General features: G+C 44.4%; 1 protein-coding gene across 1 annotated transcript in view; it reads left to right on the forward strand.

The window, feature by feature from the left end:
- Window positions 1–1,058: 1,058 nt before the first annotated feature.
- LOC147459899 (O-fucosyltransferase 36-like) overlaps window positions 1,059–16,412 on the forward strand; it is a 39,569-nt gene continuing 24,215 nt past the window's right edge. Inside the window, exons 1-2 of the mRNA XM_086511077.1 lie at window positions 1,059–1,511; window positions 1,872–2,617. Of these exons, the coding sequence (XP_086367203.1) occupies window positions 1,167–1,511; window positions 1,872–2,617 (1,091 nt within the window). The 5' untranslated portion in view covers window positions 1,059–1,166. The remainder of the gene's footprint in view (window positions 1,512–1,871; window positions 2,618–16,412) is intronic.

The raw sequence follows: 16,412 nt of genomic DNA on the forward strand, positions 1-16,412 counted from the left end.
CAAGAGAAGCCAAGATCCACGATCTCGCCCGATCTGCCCCGAATCACTCCGATCCGATGTCGCGAAGCGCCGAGCTCCATCCGAACTCTGTTGCCGCTAAGAGACCGTTGCCGTTGCCTAGCCGTAGCTCTGATACCAATTGATGGGGCGCTAATTCAGAGTGTGCAAGAGAGGGAAGCATGCAAGAGAGGGGAGAAGATAATTGGGGAAGGGGATGAAGAGCAGTCTGTTTGGGTTAGTGGGGAGGAAAGTGAGAGAGTCAACTCTCTCAATTTCTCCCTTTATTGATTAGAGAAGGGTGGTTTCCCACGACCACCTGGCCTACATCCCAACATGCCTCGCTTTTATAGAGCCATAGCTCTCGCGTGCCTTGTGGCCAAATGTCCCCCGACCTCTCATGCCCCATTGCATGGACCTGCCACCTACCTGCCTGCCACACTCCTCCGCTTATTTGCGTGGAGAGCCTTCAGTTGGGCCCTCTTCTTTCACCTTTTGTCAACCACTCATGAGTCCACTTGTGTGGGAGAGAATCCACTTTTCAAAACCTCATAATCCCTAGGGTAAGAGCCCCTAATTAAGGACATTGAAATTGTCCAACTTTGATCGTGAGCGATGGTGTGAAATTTCAAGAGCTGAATGTTGCAATCGATAGCCAAGGAGATGGCATGCTTGAGAAAGAATTTGCAAAGGGTTTCGATGAACTCTCATCAATCACGACAAACATATGTGACTCATAGTGCAAAAAAATTATGCTCCTGTTGCAAGACTCTCCCTACCCCAAAAGAAATAAGATTCGGCAACAGACTTCGAATATAGGCACTGCCCAATACGATAGTTATGTGTCAGCTTCGCTCGTCCACTCTCCCAATAGTGGGTGTCTCGCTTGGGGAACTTCAGTAGAAAGGAAGATGTGGCCTTCCTTAGGAGCCCATCCCGTTATTGGGACGTTTACCCTAACCCCCATACTTTCACCCTTCCCTTTTCCATCTAAACTTAATGACCCCATTTTTCCATTTTCTTTAGGCTGCTCAAGCCTCCCAATTCATGACAGCGCGATAAGTAAAGGTAGTATGTACATGTCCGAACGGGCCTAGGCCTAAGGCGCTAGGCCTCCTTGACCAAACCGCATACATACACGCAGCGAATGAAGCGCGCAATGCGTAACGATGTCCGGCTGTTTTTCAATCGAAGGTAGCGTCGCTCCTCAGCAGCGACAGCAGCCGGCAGCCATGGAAAAGAGGCACTTGCTGTTTGTACCTGCAATGCTGTTTGGCTCCATCATTTTATACGTCATTTTGTTTAGCCCAGGCTGGTTCAGGTTCCCTTCTTCGTCAGGAGATGGACCCAAGCTCACCGAGATCCTTGTTGCAGAGCAGCGCTCTTTAGCTCTGCTCCGGGAGCAAGCTCAAGGTCTATCTCTGCTTTGGAATTCCATCTCCAATTCTAGCGAGGGTGAGCTGCTAAAAGATCAGATCACTTCCCAGATCAAGCTTAACAATGAAGCTCAGCAGGTACATTAGGGATTTGTTTTCGAAGAGAACTAATTTTGAGAGATGGTTTGGCCTTTTGAATTAGCCACTGTAAATAATGGGTAGCTCTGCATTGCTTTTTTTTATTTGAAAACATGCAGCTAAAGCTTTGATGTCAAGGCTTGATCTGTCCCGTGCGTATTCCTGCTATTACTGTAGCGGTACTTTAATTGTAAGACTGCCCCATGCATTATTACTGACGTAATATTGGGGCCTTTCAGCCAGAAAAACTTTGGCATTTATGCTCAAGATCCCATTATTGTTTAAGGAAAACAGCCTAACTAGTATCTGAAGGCTTCTATTGTAAGAAAAGTAACAGATGTGGTAATGTTATTTGTGTAGGTTTTACTTTCTCCTTATCACCAAAGCATCAATGTTTCTGGCTACAACGACAAAGGGTTGAGGACTTGTCAGTCTGTTGAAAGCCCCAAATATAAAGTAAAGGAGGGTCTGCCCTGGAAGCCTAAACATGACAGGTTTCTTTTTGCCATATGCACGTCGGGTCAGTTCTCAAACCATCTAATTTGTCTTGAGAAGCACATGTTTTTTGCTGCCTTGCTGGGGCGAAAATTGATACTTCCAAGTTCAGACTTTGACTATCATTATGAAAGGGTCTTAAACATTTCTCACATTCAGACTTGCCTGGGGAAGGATGACAAGATTATCACCTTTAGTGACTTTTTACACGATCATAATGGCCGCCTTCATGTAAATAAATTTCTATGCTACATGCATAATTGCTACTTGGACAATGATCATGAAGAAAAATTGAAGCGGCTTGGTGTCTCATGGGAAAAGAAAGAGGAAGTTTGGCCACATGATCCTGACTATCCATCGCACCCACATGCCTCAGAAATTGTTGAGAAATTCGCGAGTGATGATGAAGTCATTGGAGTTGGAGACCTCTTTTATGCAGATGTGGAATCTGATTGGGTGAGCCAAGTTGGTGGGCCTCTGCTACACAAATGCAGAAATCTGATTCAGCCGCACAATTTTATCACTGCCACAGCTCAGCGTTTCATCCAGACATACCTTGGAACGAATTTTGTAGGTCTGCATTTCAGAAGATACGGGTTTCTCACTTTCTGGTAATTTTTTAGCCTCTTTCAATGTGCATTATCATGGATGTGGATGTGTTTTTGCATTTTTGTGTAGCATATTTAGAACACAAGCAATACATGTTTGAATGAATTTATGTGCATTATTGTTGGTTGTTCTATCAAATTTTCTCTGGTTATTTGTTTGGCTACCTTCAATGTGCATGTGTCTGTCGTGTGTCACTGTTCTTTGTTTTGTTTATTAGTGTCCCAACAAATTAGTATAGCTGACCACTGTAAGCTTTAACCACGTAGCATATTTATGGTCAATTTTCACATGGACACTGGCTTTGTGTGCCATTAGCACATGTCATATCTTACTTACTGACCATACGATTGTTGAAATTCCTATTTCCAAGAGGTTACCTTACGACATCAAGAAATTTTGCAAGTCTTTAACACTAAGTTCTGTTCTAAATCACCCTTTTGTGAGATTTAGGACCGAGAGTGCTTCAAGCCTTTCAGAAGGTTCCGCCCTTTCTCCGCACTAAAGACAAGATTTTTGAAGCCGACCAGTACATGAGGGACTTGGACACTGCTATTGCCAAGGTCCGCGAGGCTTTAGAGAAGTCTCAAGAACCACATAAGAAGACATCATATCAACATCGAGGAGACTTGAAACTAAAGGAAGATGATTGGGTGCTCTTACGTTTTGGGAAGGCACGCCTAAGGAAACGAACGGGAAAGAAGCGGCATTTTCCAAAGCTTAGCATCAGGTTTTATGGCCCTTTCCAGATTAAAGAAAAGATAAATGCATGTCTCCTTTCGACTCAAGCCGCCCGATACTTGGAAGATTCACAATGTATTCCACGCGAGTCTCTTGAAACCTTTTAAAGGTGAGGTGTCAATTGATGAGCAACCCGAAGTGGAAGAGAGCGAGGAGATACTCGTTCCTGAACAGATTTTGGCATACAAGAAAAGAAAGATGAAAGGTAAAGTGATTTAGCGGTTCTTGGTTAAATTCAAGAACTATCTGGCACTAGATGTGAAGTGGATGGAGGAGGAGGACCTAGTAGATACTCCTCAGATTTTGAAACTTTATTTTGAAGCATTCGGTTTAGCTACGTCTACCTCGATAGTTCTCGCAGATCAGCAAGGTTGAATCTGGGGCAGAGGGATTGTACAAGATGGGTGTCACTCCACTCCTTTGTCATAGATTACCTCGATTGAATAGTCACTGATGTCCCCTTTGGGTTTCAGGGATACTGCTGGGCTGACAGTATGCTGCTGTATGACTTTATGAAACGGAATTCCCGTAATTAAATATGAATGATTTGTACTCTCTCATTTGATTTGTTTGAGTGCAGGAATTGAAAGATGAAATGACTGTAGCATTTCGGTCTCATAAATCTCTATAGACATGATCGCAATCAGGATTAGTTAATCCGGCATCATTGAGGTCCACGATGGATCCAGATGCGGTTACTAAATATGTTGCTGGCAGTCATGGTGTGAGATTTGGAATGAATTTTTCTGTGATTGATTTATCATGTGATGTGCCTGTCGTCTTTGTACAAGTGCTAGATGTGTCGTGTCTAATGCGTCTGTACTTAGAGTCTGTGTCTGGCCTTTGTCTGTTTTGCAGGCGTAATTGAGGGCGATTACAATTCTTTTAAGAGGGGGGTATGTCACAAACTGATAACGTGGCATGACCAACTAATAAGTTGTGCCAACTTATGGACAACTGTCGAGGGGCCAAAGGGACCAACTAGGCATTAAAATAATGCGCAAGAACTGTTGACGTGGTTGTTGTACGGACGCTCGCGATTCAGGCTGGTGTACGGACGTCCACAATTTCCGTTGCAAAAAGCATTGACAAGGCTGTATGGATTTCCATCAGAAGCATTGGCTGCTTATTGGACCTTATGCTTTTGAACTGATGCATTTGAGTTTGGGGCTTTGCTTTTAGCATCCCTTGTAAGCTTTTTAAGTGACCCAAGGGGCTTACTTCTGAGAGCATCTGGACGCAGAGGTTGAGAGCGAGCACTCGTGGAGTTGTACTTTGCTTAAAGATTAATATAAAAGAAATTTCGAAAGGGGTGCCAGTCTTTGGGGCCAATCTCTCTTGGCATGGAACTACGTCGCGGGCTGTGTCGACTCGTGAATTGTGAAGTGTTTTAAAGTGAATCTCTTTTGTGTCGCGATAGAATCTGGTGTCTAAGTTTGTTACAGTTAGGTTGCCCATTTGCCTTGTTTGCGTGCTTTGTGCATCTTCTTGGGCTTACTTGTTTTAATCTTCATTTGATTTGTAGTCAATTCTTCAGCGATCTAGAGATTTTTTTCCCTTGAGAGGGGAGATTGCCGTAGCAATCGCATCTGCTCTTCTTTGTCCTTGAAGGCGAGGATATAATCCTTAGGTGGCACATGTCTATGTGTGTCGTTGATCCAAGAGAGGGTTTCGGGTTATATGTTAATTGGTTGGAGAATATCGTTGAGCTTGGTGATGGCTTCTTGAAACAGGCTTGGACACTCCAAGCGAGAAATCAATAGCAACACACCAACAGAAACTTCAAAATCACTGAACTTAGAGAGAGAGAGAGAGAGAGAGAGAGAGAGAGAGAGAGAGAGAGAGAGAGAGAGAGAGAGAGAGAGAGAGAGAGAGAGAGAGAGGCGACACGATCCGACGGAGGTCCGTGCCCAGAGGTATTGGCCCCGAAGTGTGGCGCCCCTTTCGATATTTCTTTATCATTAATCATTGCCAAGTACAACTTCTGATGGACCTCTGCTCTCAGACTCTGTGTCGAGATGCCTTGTGAGTGAGGCCCCAAAGGGCTCTTTTATTCTTACAACGGTTGCCTCAACAGGAGAGCCACAAAAGCGCTCACATGAAAAGCTACAAGTTCCAAAAACATCTAGTCCAAAAACTGGCGCCAAAAGCTGTTAGCACAAATTGCGGAATTTCGTACAGTGCCACGTCAGTAGCTAGCAGAAAACATGGACGCATTCGTACAGCCTTGCCATGTCAGCACGTCCATGCGATATGGCTTTTTTAATTTGTTCTAGTGTCTCCAGGGCCCCATCGAACGGGTACCCTATCAATCGGAACAACTTATAATCTTTGACATCTGTCTGTTTTTCGGGTGGACATGCCACATCATCATTTTGTGACATATCCCCCTCTTGGAAGAATTGTAATCGTCCTCGATTACGCTTGCAAAAATCAGACACAAGCCACAAACTACTTCAATAGACACTGACTCTAAGTACCGACGCATTAGACGTCACAAATCCAACACTTGCACAAAGACGAAAGTCACTGATCATCTACATCATATTCAAATCAAATCACATAAAATCCATCGAGATCTAGGACCACGATCTCTCGGCAACGTGTTTAGCAATCGTATCTAGATCCACACTGGACCTCATTCTTGTTGGATTGACTAATTCTTATTGCTATCATGTCCATAGAATCTCAAGACCGAAATGCTGCAGTCATTTTGTCTTTCAAACCTGCACTCAAGTCTCAAACACAGTCACATGAGAGCACACGTAAATCAGATTCATGTCGGGAATTCCCATGTCAGACTAAAGTACTTCTTTCTTAAAGTCATACGATAGAATACTGTCAGCCCGTCAGTATCCCTGAAATCCAAAGGATAGTCAGTGACTTTATTCCATCTGGGTAGCCTGTGACAAAGGAGCGGAGTGACTCCCCTCTTGTGCAGTCCTGTCTGCATCAGATTCAACCCTGCTGATCTACGGGATCTCTCGGAATAGTCGAAGCTGGACCGAAAACCTCAAGGTAAAGTTCCAATATTTGAGGAGTATTTGCTAGGTTCTCCTTCTCCATCCACTTCGCATCCAATGCCATACAATTCTTGACTAAGAACTGCCGTTCACTTCATTTCGTGGTGAGCTAGTATCGATTCCAGAACGAGAATCTCCTCGCTCTCTTTTACTTCATGTTGCTCCTCAAGCTCCCTGTCGATTGACACCTCACCATCATTTATTTTCTCTTGAATCTGGAAAGGGCCTTAATATCGCATACTTAGCTTTGGAAAAAGCCTCTCTTTTTCCTTTAGTTTCCTTGGGCGTGCCTTCTGAAATCGTAAGAGCACCCAATCATCCTTTTTCAACTGCAAGTTGTGTCGATTCTTGTCGGTTGCCTTCTTATGTCGTGCTTGAGACTTCTCAAGAGCCTCGTGCACCTTGGCAAAAGCAGTATCGAGATCTAGATCATACCAATCTGCTTCAAAAATCTTATCCTTGGTCTGGGGAATTCTTTGATCTACCAGCTGATTCCCTTTTCCTTTCGTTCCTTGTGTCCTTGGACCTGTGGGTATCTTCGCTAGCTTCCCCTGTCCATTTGCACATCAATCTCAATCATCAGAACCCTCAGACACACTATCATTTGATCCCCTTTCTTTGAATCCTCTGATGAACTTGCATCTGGTTCCCTTAGTTTGTCGGAACCTTTGGATGTGCTACCATCTGATTCTCCAGAATCCTGTGATGAGTTGTTATCTTGGTTCCCCCGATTCATTCTTTTCACTGGCAAACTCTTGCCTTATTGAGGTGGATACTATTTAGTCCGTAGGATAAGTCAATGAGCTGGCATGTGTTCCAAACTGCTCCTTAGCATGTTCCATAAGTCTCTGAATAGAGTCAGACTTCTAGTTTAGACAATACTCTCGAATCTCTTTTAGAAAACCACAGCAAAACCACTCAATCCGGTCCCTCAAAAGTAATCTTCCGAAACGAAGACACTGGCAAATAAGTATCCCAAAACCTCTGGCAGTAATCATTTGTTAGGTGCAGCGAAAGTGAATGTTGAACTTTGCTCAAGATGAGTGTTTCGAATTGTGCTCAAGGGTTCCTTTTACTTACGGAAGGGAGAGCCTCCGTTCCTTTAGTGAGAGAGTGTAATGATCACAAACAAAGTGAATGACACTGTGAATGAAGGTGCTGTGACTGAGAGAGAGAGAGAGAGAGAGAGAGAGAGAGAGAGAGAGAGAGAGAGAGAGAGAGAGAGAGAGAGAGAGAGAGAGAGAGAAGAATACGACACACACCATACGGTTCTCAAACGCTCCTCCAAGGGCCCCCTCTCTGTGGCGAGAGGTCTATGCTACTGATAGCACAAATCTAGTACAATGATCTAGATGCAATGGACTTGCAGACGATGTCGAGACAATGATGACGACGATGAGGACGGGCTGAAATCTGAAAACGCTGACTTCTGTTGAATTCCGACACTATGTCAGCGAGGACGGTGATGACGGTCACGTGATGACGATACTTTGAAAACGCAGATGCTGAAATCTGCGGACAGCGGACTAACTCTGAAACGCTAGCTGACTCGACGGTATGGCGAGGATCTACTGCGGGTAGGTGAGATTGGCGAGGCTAAGGGCTGATTCTGCGAGGTCAAAAGTGTTGAAAACTGAAAACGCTGATGCAAGGGCCGATCTGTCGCCGGGAAACTACAAAACACTAGAGGTATCTACAAGATGCGAAAACTTTAGGCCTGATTTGCAATCTGCTAACGCCAGGTGGTCTACTATCTGCTGGAAGCCCTATGCTGAATCTATGTAGAAAACGCTAGGCTGATCTGCAACCAAAACGCTATCTGTTTCTTGTTGGCTGGATAACGCTAGGCCTCCTGCCGGTCTTGCTGAGAAGGTGCACTGCAAGTTGCTAGAACTTCTGCTGCCTCTTCTGCCAGAAAGTGCCTTCTACTGCCTCTACTGCCAGAAAGTGCTAGTGCTAGGTTTCTTTTATAGAACTTAGCAAATTTGCCCTGCCCAGTTTCCCAACAAAGTCACTTATTAATAATAAGTGATAAAATAGGGAAAATGGGTTCTGTGTATTGTAAAATGCTCATGGTGGGTACTGACTGTCATGTTGATGATCATGCTGTGTGCAACGAGAGGATATGCAACTACTAGTGCTGGACATGCACGGCCTGCGCATAGGCTCACAAAGGTGCCAGAACACTTCCTAAGCTGACCTGAACGTTGGACCTGAAGTAGCTTGTCCACATGCACATAGGGTTAGATGTGCACGTGACATCCCCTCCTTTTCAAAGTGAGGTACTGGTACCGAATTGTATGACGTCGAGGGAGTACGCCAACAACGCCTGGAATCCTGCGAAGAACTCTTCGCCGGCCCACTCTAATGCGTGGGTCGAGCGATACTTGAACTTCATGAAGGTCTGCAATGCTTGCTTCTTTGGGCCGTGTTGAAAGCGACAAAGTGAATCGTTGTGGCTTCAATGCTCCAACTTCGGCTATGGACGTAGGTCCGCCTTCTTCAAGAATCTCTGAGGAGGAAAATTCGTGAAACCACTTCCAACACAAAATCATGAACATACCCATTCCATGTAGAGTGATTGGAAAAAGACTATTCTTCCGAAAAGACCGCGCATGCAATGTAGATGAAAAGTGACTGAGTGCAAAGCCATTCACCAAACACACCCAAAAAATGGGATCGAAACTTGACTTTTTGATCTAAATCTATCAATTGTGGCAAATCACAATGGAAATGCCGATGCTTGATGGTCAATCTTTCTTGTGCTCTTTCTGAGACCGTGTTATGCCAAGGAAGAGACATGGAATGTGAATTCCTTGAATGGAAACTTTTCTTTCTTTCGAGAGTGATCCGCATACATCCGTGCTCATCCATGAGTGGATCATGTGCATCGTACAATACGACATGCCTATGAAAAGGAAACACGTAGAGACGGTGACGAAAATCAAGAAACCGTCACGAATGAAACACTCGAACAATGCATGTTGACTAATTATGCGAACATAATACTTCTTGAGGGGCTTCTTTAGACCTTGACTTGAGAGCCAAGATCGGTTCTTCGTGATTGATCGTATCTGCAATGAGGTTAGCTTCACTAGAAAAAGCATCATGTCACGTGACACATCCCAACCCTATGTGTCCGTGGACAAGCTACACCACAACACGGTTCAGTCAGTCCGATCAAGTCTAGATTAGCAGTGATCTGGCACTTTTGTGAGTCTATTCGTAGACCCTGCATACCCAGTCACTTAGCATAGATGCATATCCTCCGGTTGCACACAGCATGATCATCGGAATTCCCATCAGAATCCATTAGCATCAGTTAGGAGAATTTTCCCGTGCATTTAGCCTATTTTCCTATTTTTGGTTATTTTCACTTATTATTTTTAAGTGACTTTCCAACAAAAGTAGGTAGGGCAATTTTGCTAAGTTAATATATAAGCAAACCAAAGTTCACACTTTCTAGCAGAAGAGGCGGCAGGAGCACATGCTTGCATGAAGAACCAGCCCCGGCGTTTTGCACAGCAGATCAGCCCCGGCGACTACAGTAGACAGCAGATCAGCCTAGCATTTTGCCTTTGCAGACAATTGGCGTCAGATTTACAGATTTTCAGCCCTAGCGTTTTTGCATCTGCTACAAACCCTAGCATTTTGCAGATTCTCCGCGACGGAAGGTCAAAGAACATCAGCGTTCGCAGTTTTCAGCCATGACACAGTAGCAGATTCCCCCCCAAGACGGTTGCAGATGTTCCCCCATTTTCAGCCATAAAAACGCAGCCAAAACAGTCATTTTCAGCCACCGAAACAGTCCCAAATTTCAGCAGTTAGAAGATCTCAGATTTCAGCCATCATGTCGCCGTCGTCATCACCGTCGACGTCATCGGCATAGTCCCATTGCATCAGTCCATTGCATACGCATTGTACACCTTTGTGCAATCAAGATTAGACCACTCTCATCGACGAGAGTGGGGCCTTCGGAGGAGGGTTTTACAACCTCTCGGGTGTCGTATCTCTTTTCTCTCCTTCTCTCAGTCTCATTCACTTGCACGCACAATATCCACTCACTTTGTTCGTGACCACAACACTCTACAAGATGGAAAGCTCTCTCTTTCCCTAAGGACTAAAAGGAACCTTGAGCAATAAAGATCTCTAATCTTGAGAAAATACAACATTTATTCCGCTGCACCTTACATTGGTATGAGAGCTTTGGAAGTGTTCTGTATTACTCAAGGAAAGAACCACAATAATTTTTTTGCTTGTTGCGGTCGCACGAACCCAAGTTTACTTGGGCGTGGCGATTCCTAATCGTGTTTTGTTGAAGAGTGACGGGAATCCCAAGAAAGAAGGGCTTGTCCAACCTCCCCTTGTGTCTCTTTTCACTCATTGAGAGCGGACCGTGCACTTAGCGGCCGGCCAATCAACGTGAGGTGGGAAAAAGCAACCTTGGTGTGAGCGCAAGGCCGCCAAGGGGTGCGCCCGCAAAAAGGAGTAGAACTCGGGTGAAGAGAAGATCCTTCTCCAACGCGATTTGCAAGCGAAAGAAAACCTCAAGAACCCCAAGAACCCAAGACCCTCAAGACTCAAGAACCTCAAGAACCCAAGATTCTCACGAATCAAGGACCTCAAGAACCTCAAGAACCAAGACCCTCAAGAACCAAGACCCTTAAGAACCCAAGTTCCTCGTGAACTTAAGAACCAAGACCCACAAGAACCCACGACTTCAGAATGATCATCACTCAAAGCAGAATGGATACTTCGCTTGGAGGTGATGAGCATGAGAGAGGCGAAGAAGAATTTTCCCCACCAGGAGGTTTTTCCGACCCTCCCCCTTTTCCATCTACGACAAAGATTGCACTAACTCCTATGGAGGAGTTGGACCAAGAAAGAGAAGCAGAAAGAAAAGCCTACGAAGAAGACATGGCAGCCATCGAGCGTAAGTACCAAGAAAGAAGGGCAGCCATAGCGTGAGAGAACAAAGCAAGACAAGCAAAATTTGATCGCCAGAACAAAGCCCTCAAAGAAAAGAGCGACCACCATAACAAAGAGTTTTGGCGACTCTATTCTCAAGTTCAGGCACAGATGCAAGAGATTTGGGGAAAGGAGACTCTCTCCGTCTCTTCTTCTCCCAAGCATGACAGATAGGATTTGCATGATTGTGTGAAGCATGATGATGATTTGATTGACAATGACTTGCATGATGATTTGAAGCACAATGATAAACATGATGATTTGGATGCCAATGATTTGCATAATGATTTGGATGACAATGATAAGCATGATGATTTGCATGACCAAGATGTGATTTCTCACAAGCATGATGAGCTGCATGAAGATGTGATTGTTCACAAGGATGATGTGTTAGTTGATGCTTTTTCTAGCGAAGCTAACCTCGTCGTAGATTCGAGCAGTCACGAAGATCTGATCTTGGCTTTCGAGTCAAGGTCCAAAGAACCCCCACAGGACGATTCGATCATTCAGGACGAACCAATCTTGGCTCTCGAGCCTTGGTCCAAAGAACCATCACAGGAAGTATTATGTGTTCGCATGATTGATACGCACGCATTGTTCGAATGTTTCATTCGTTATCGTTTCTTGTATTTTAGTCAGCATCGTTATGTGATCCCTTTTCCTAGGCATGACATATTGTATGTTGAGCACGTTTCTCTCATGGATAAGCACGAATGTATGCGGATTGTGCATGAAAAGTTGAAAAGTTTGTATGTCAGGAAGTCACATTCCATGTCTCTTCCTTGGCATGACACAGTTTCTGAACGAGCACATGATTGTGAGTACCAAGCATGGGCATTTTCATTGTGATTTGCCACAGTTGATTGAATTTGATCAAACAGAAAAGATTCGACCTCATTGTTTGCATGTGTTTGATGAACGGGTTGTCACTTCGTCTCTATGTTCATCTCCATTGCATACACAGTCTTTAGAGAAGAAAATATTTTTTTCCTTCACTTCACATGGAATGGGTATGTTCATGGTTTTGTGTTGGAGATGGTTTTAGGAATTTTCAACCATGGAGATTCTTAAAGACGGAGAAGCAGGACTCTAAACGAAGTTGAAGCAAGAAAGGAGATTCTGAAGACTTTGTGTCGCTTTCGGCGCGGCCCAAAGAAGCAAGCGTTGCAGACCTTTATGAAGTTCAAGTACCGCACGACCCACACATCAGAGTGGGCCAGCGAAGAGTCCCTTCTAGGATTCCGGATGCTATTGGCGATCTCCCTCGAGTCTCGACGCCATACAGTTCGGTACCAGTACCTCACTTTGAAAAGGAGGAGATGTTACGTGACACATCCCAACCCTATGTGTCCGTGGACAAGCTACACCACAACAGGGTTCAGTCAGTCCGATCAAGTCTAGATTAGCAGCGATCTGGCACTTTTGTGAGTCTATTCGTAGACCGTGCATGCCCAGTCACTTAGCATAGATGCATATCCTCCGGTTGCACACAACATGATCATCGGAATTCCCATCAGAATCCATTAGCATCAGTTACGGGAATTTTCCAGTGCATTTAGCCTATTTTCCTATTTTTGGTTATTTTCACTTATTATTTTTAAGTGACTTTCCAACAAAAGTAGGTAGGGCAATTTTGCTAAGTTAATATATAAGCAAACCAAAGTTCACTCTTTCTGGCAGAAGAGGCAGCAGGAGCACATGCTCAACAGGCAACTTCTCAGCAGAACCCCCCCCAAGAGGCCTAGCGTTTTTTGAGCAGATCCATCAGCCTAGCGTTTTTGCATGAAGAACCAGCCTTGGCGTTTTGCACAGTAGATCAGCCCCGGCGACTACAGCAGACAGCAGATCAGCCTAGCGTTTTGCCTTTGCAGACAATCGGCGTCAGATTTACAGATTTTCAGCCCTAGCGTTTTTGCATCTGCTACAAACCCTAGCGTTTTGCAGATTCTCCGCGACGGAAGGTCAAAGAACATCAGCGTTCGCAGTTTTTAGCCATGACACGGTAGCAGATTCCCCCCCAAGACGGTTGCTGATGTTCCCCCATTTTCAGCCATAAAAACGCAGCCAAAACAGTCATTTTCAGCCACCGAAACAGTCCTGAATTTCAATAGTTAGAAGATCTCAGATTTCAGCCATCATGTCGCCGTCGTCATCACCGTCGACGTCATCGGCATAGTCCCATTGCATCAGTCCATTGCATACGCATTGTACACCTTTGTGCAATCAAGATTAGACCACTCTCATCGACGAGAGTGGGGCCTTCGGAGGAGGGTTTTACAACCTCTCGGGTGTCGTATCTCTTCTCTCTCCTTCTCTCAGTCTCATTCACTTGCACGCACAATATCCACTCACTTTGTTCGTGACCACAACACTCTACAAGACGGAAAGCTCTCTCTTTCCCTAAGGACTAAAAGGAACCTTGAGCAATAAAGATCACTAATCTTGAGAAAATACAACATTTATTCCGCTACACCTTACACATCATCTAAACCATCATCCTTGTGAACAATCACATCTTTATCATACAAACCATGTGTGTCGTGCTTTGGAGAAGAAAAGACTTAGAGAGTCTTCTTCTCCGTTTTCTTTTCAAGCCTCTTGCACATTAGAAATAAGAGGTAAAGAATGACCAACCTCCTCACCACGAATGATGACGAGAGTCACTTTTGGCATTTAGAGTGAGAGTATTGTTCGCCCACTCTACCAGGAGCACAACCCAACATGTCACAAACTGCTAACGTGTCAAGTCACTCAAGAACGGAGCCAACCTTCAGATCCCAGCCAAGGGGTCAAAACCCTAAGAAGAAGCAGCAGCATAAGAAGAAGTAGTTGAAGTTTTACAGACTTACAAAGTCTCGACGAGTGGCCGATTACGGGACCCCGTCCGATGGGGCCTAAGCGACATGAAGGCATTAAAAATAAAGCAGAACATATTCAGAAGACTTTGCACAACAAATTATGTTGACGTGGCACCTGTACGGACGTTCCGCAATTCGCGGCGGATTTTAGTATCAGTTGTTATATGAAGTGCTTAAAGTTGTTCAGTCTGTTCTTTTCTATTGGCACGTGGTGTCCGTCTTGTGACAGTGGTATCAGAGCATCAGGCGTGTGCTTTTTTGAAAGCATACCAGTCCTACAAAAGAGTAATTAGAGCAAACTAGAGACTACTGGAATTTTATTTGAAGTATCTTCAGGTCTCATCTCCGTACTCATTAGGCACTCCCACCCTTACTTCATCGCGCATCGGACGCGCTCTCGTCTTCACCGCTCATGTCTTATAGGGCATAAGCCAAAAAGATCACTTGCAACAGAAGGATCCAAGATTTGTTTCGAGTCACTATTTTTCTCAAAAGCAGTGCCATGCAGATGTTGATGTCTATGGCTACCAAGCAGCACACTCCAAGGACTTGTCAAGTTTTCAAGAAATTTTTTGCCCGAAGTTATATGGTTTCTGACATCTTCCTTCAAAGTGCAACTTCTGGCAGAGGGGGGTATCTTGAAATGCTTGCCATGGAAACCTTAGTAGATTATATCTTGAAATTTTGCGACATCTCTCAATAGATGTCTCTTCTCGAGCCGATAACCTTGGAGGTTGAGTGTGATTGCTATGTCTTCAGACTACCATCGCCGCCAAAGAAACACTGTCTGTCCAAGAGCTGATGGACCATGTTGTGGTCGGCTACGACCTTATGGAAAGAACCTAACCCTAATTTTTGGTGCAGGTTTCAGGATGGAAAGTCAGTTGACTTTTCGAGCTCGACCGATATCGAGATTGCTTCTTAAGTTTGAGTTCTGTTTGAACTTGTTTGGCGATCGTGTTTGGACTTTGTTTGAAATGGATGGTATCTGTTTTGAATTTGTCTTGGTGCCGATTTGAATTGTTTGACTCTGGTTTTAATATTGGTTCCATTAATTGGTGATTTTACTCCCGGGTGGAGAAGTGAGAAATATTGTTTTGGTATTGTTTGAACCTTGAAACGACACAAGCGGACGTCTGGGGAGCGTTTCGTTGTATGCTTGAAAACCTCGGAACGAGGCAGGCCGATGTCTGGGGAGCGTTTTGTTGTATGCTAGAAAACCTTTGAATGACGCAGGCCGATGCCTGGGGAGCGTTTAGTTGTATACTTGAACCTCCAAGCGACGCAGGCCGATGTCTGGGGAGCGTTTGGTTGTACAATCCTTTGAGCTCATGGCCCGGACCTTTTTAGGTTATTTATGGGGGGAGTGACGAGGTAGTCGTTGAGTAACTTCATACTGCAGACCGTTTGTCTAGGGGGAGTGCTTGGCAACGCTGTTGTAACATGCATATTGTGCTGCATTGTGATGTGCCAACCACTAAATATTCCTAATTGGATGAGAATTCCTGGGTATGTAATTTTAGTGCATGAAGACACCCGTGGAAGATCAGTGCATAGCAGCTAAAATACGCGTATTTTTTTTAGAATACACGACGTCCCGTATTGAAACGTACAATACGTCTCATAACGTTTTCTATTCTAATGTTTTTTTGCTCAAAATGTCTTTGTTGATCAACTGTGTTTTAGAGCTTCATGGTGCTTGTTTATGTATGCTATGGTTAAATATTGAAGGTCATTGAGGAGGTCCATGAACCGCTTCATTTGTCCTTGTTAAAGTATCATAATTTAAAAAGATGACGTATTTTATTTTTGATTCTTAAAAATACGTCTAGTACGCGTATTGTACACCACGTATTAAACGTCCCGTCCCGTCAAAAGAGTTCCGATCTAGACGAAAGGAGAAGCCAACTCCTCGATCAAAAGAGTCGAAAGGACAAGCCAACTCCTTGATCAAAAGAGCCGAAAGGAGAAGCCAACTCCTTAACAAAAATAGAGCAAACTGATTGTCTCTCGAAATGACCCTCGGAATTTTTTGAGCTAACTTAAGTTGTTTTGCAGATAGGTTGTAATCACGGACGATTACTTTCTTTCAAGAAGGGGGGATGTCACAAACTGATGACGTGTCAAGCTACTCAAGAACGGAGCAAACCTTCAGATCTCGGCCAAGGGGCCAGAACCCTAAGAAGAAGCAGCAACAAAAGAAGAAGTTT

This window comes from Adiantum capillus-veneris, chromosome 4, assembly GCF_014529385.1.
Source record: "Adiantum capillus-veneris isolate H3 chromosome 4, ASM1452938v2, whole genome shotgun sequence".
Classification (NCBI taxonomy): Eukaryota; Viridiplantae; Streptophyta; class Polypodiopsida; order Polypodiales; family Pteridaceae; genus Adiantum; species Adiantum capillus-veneris.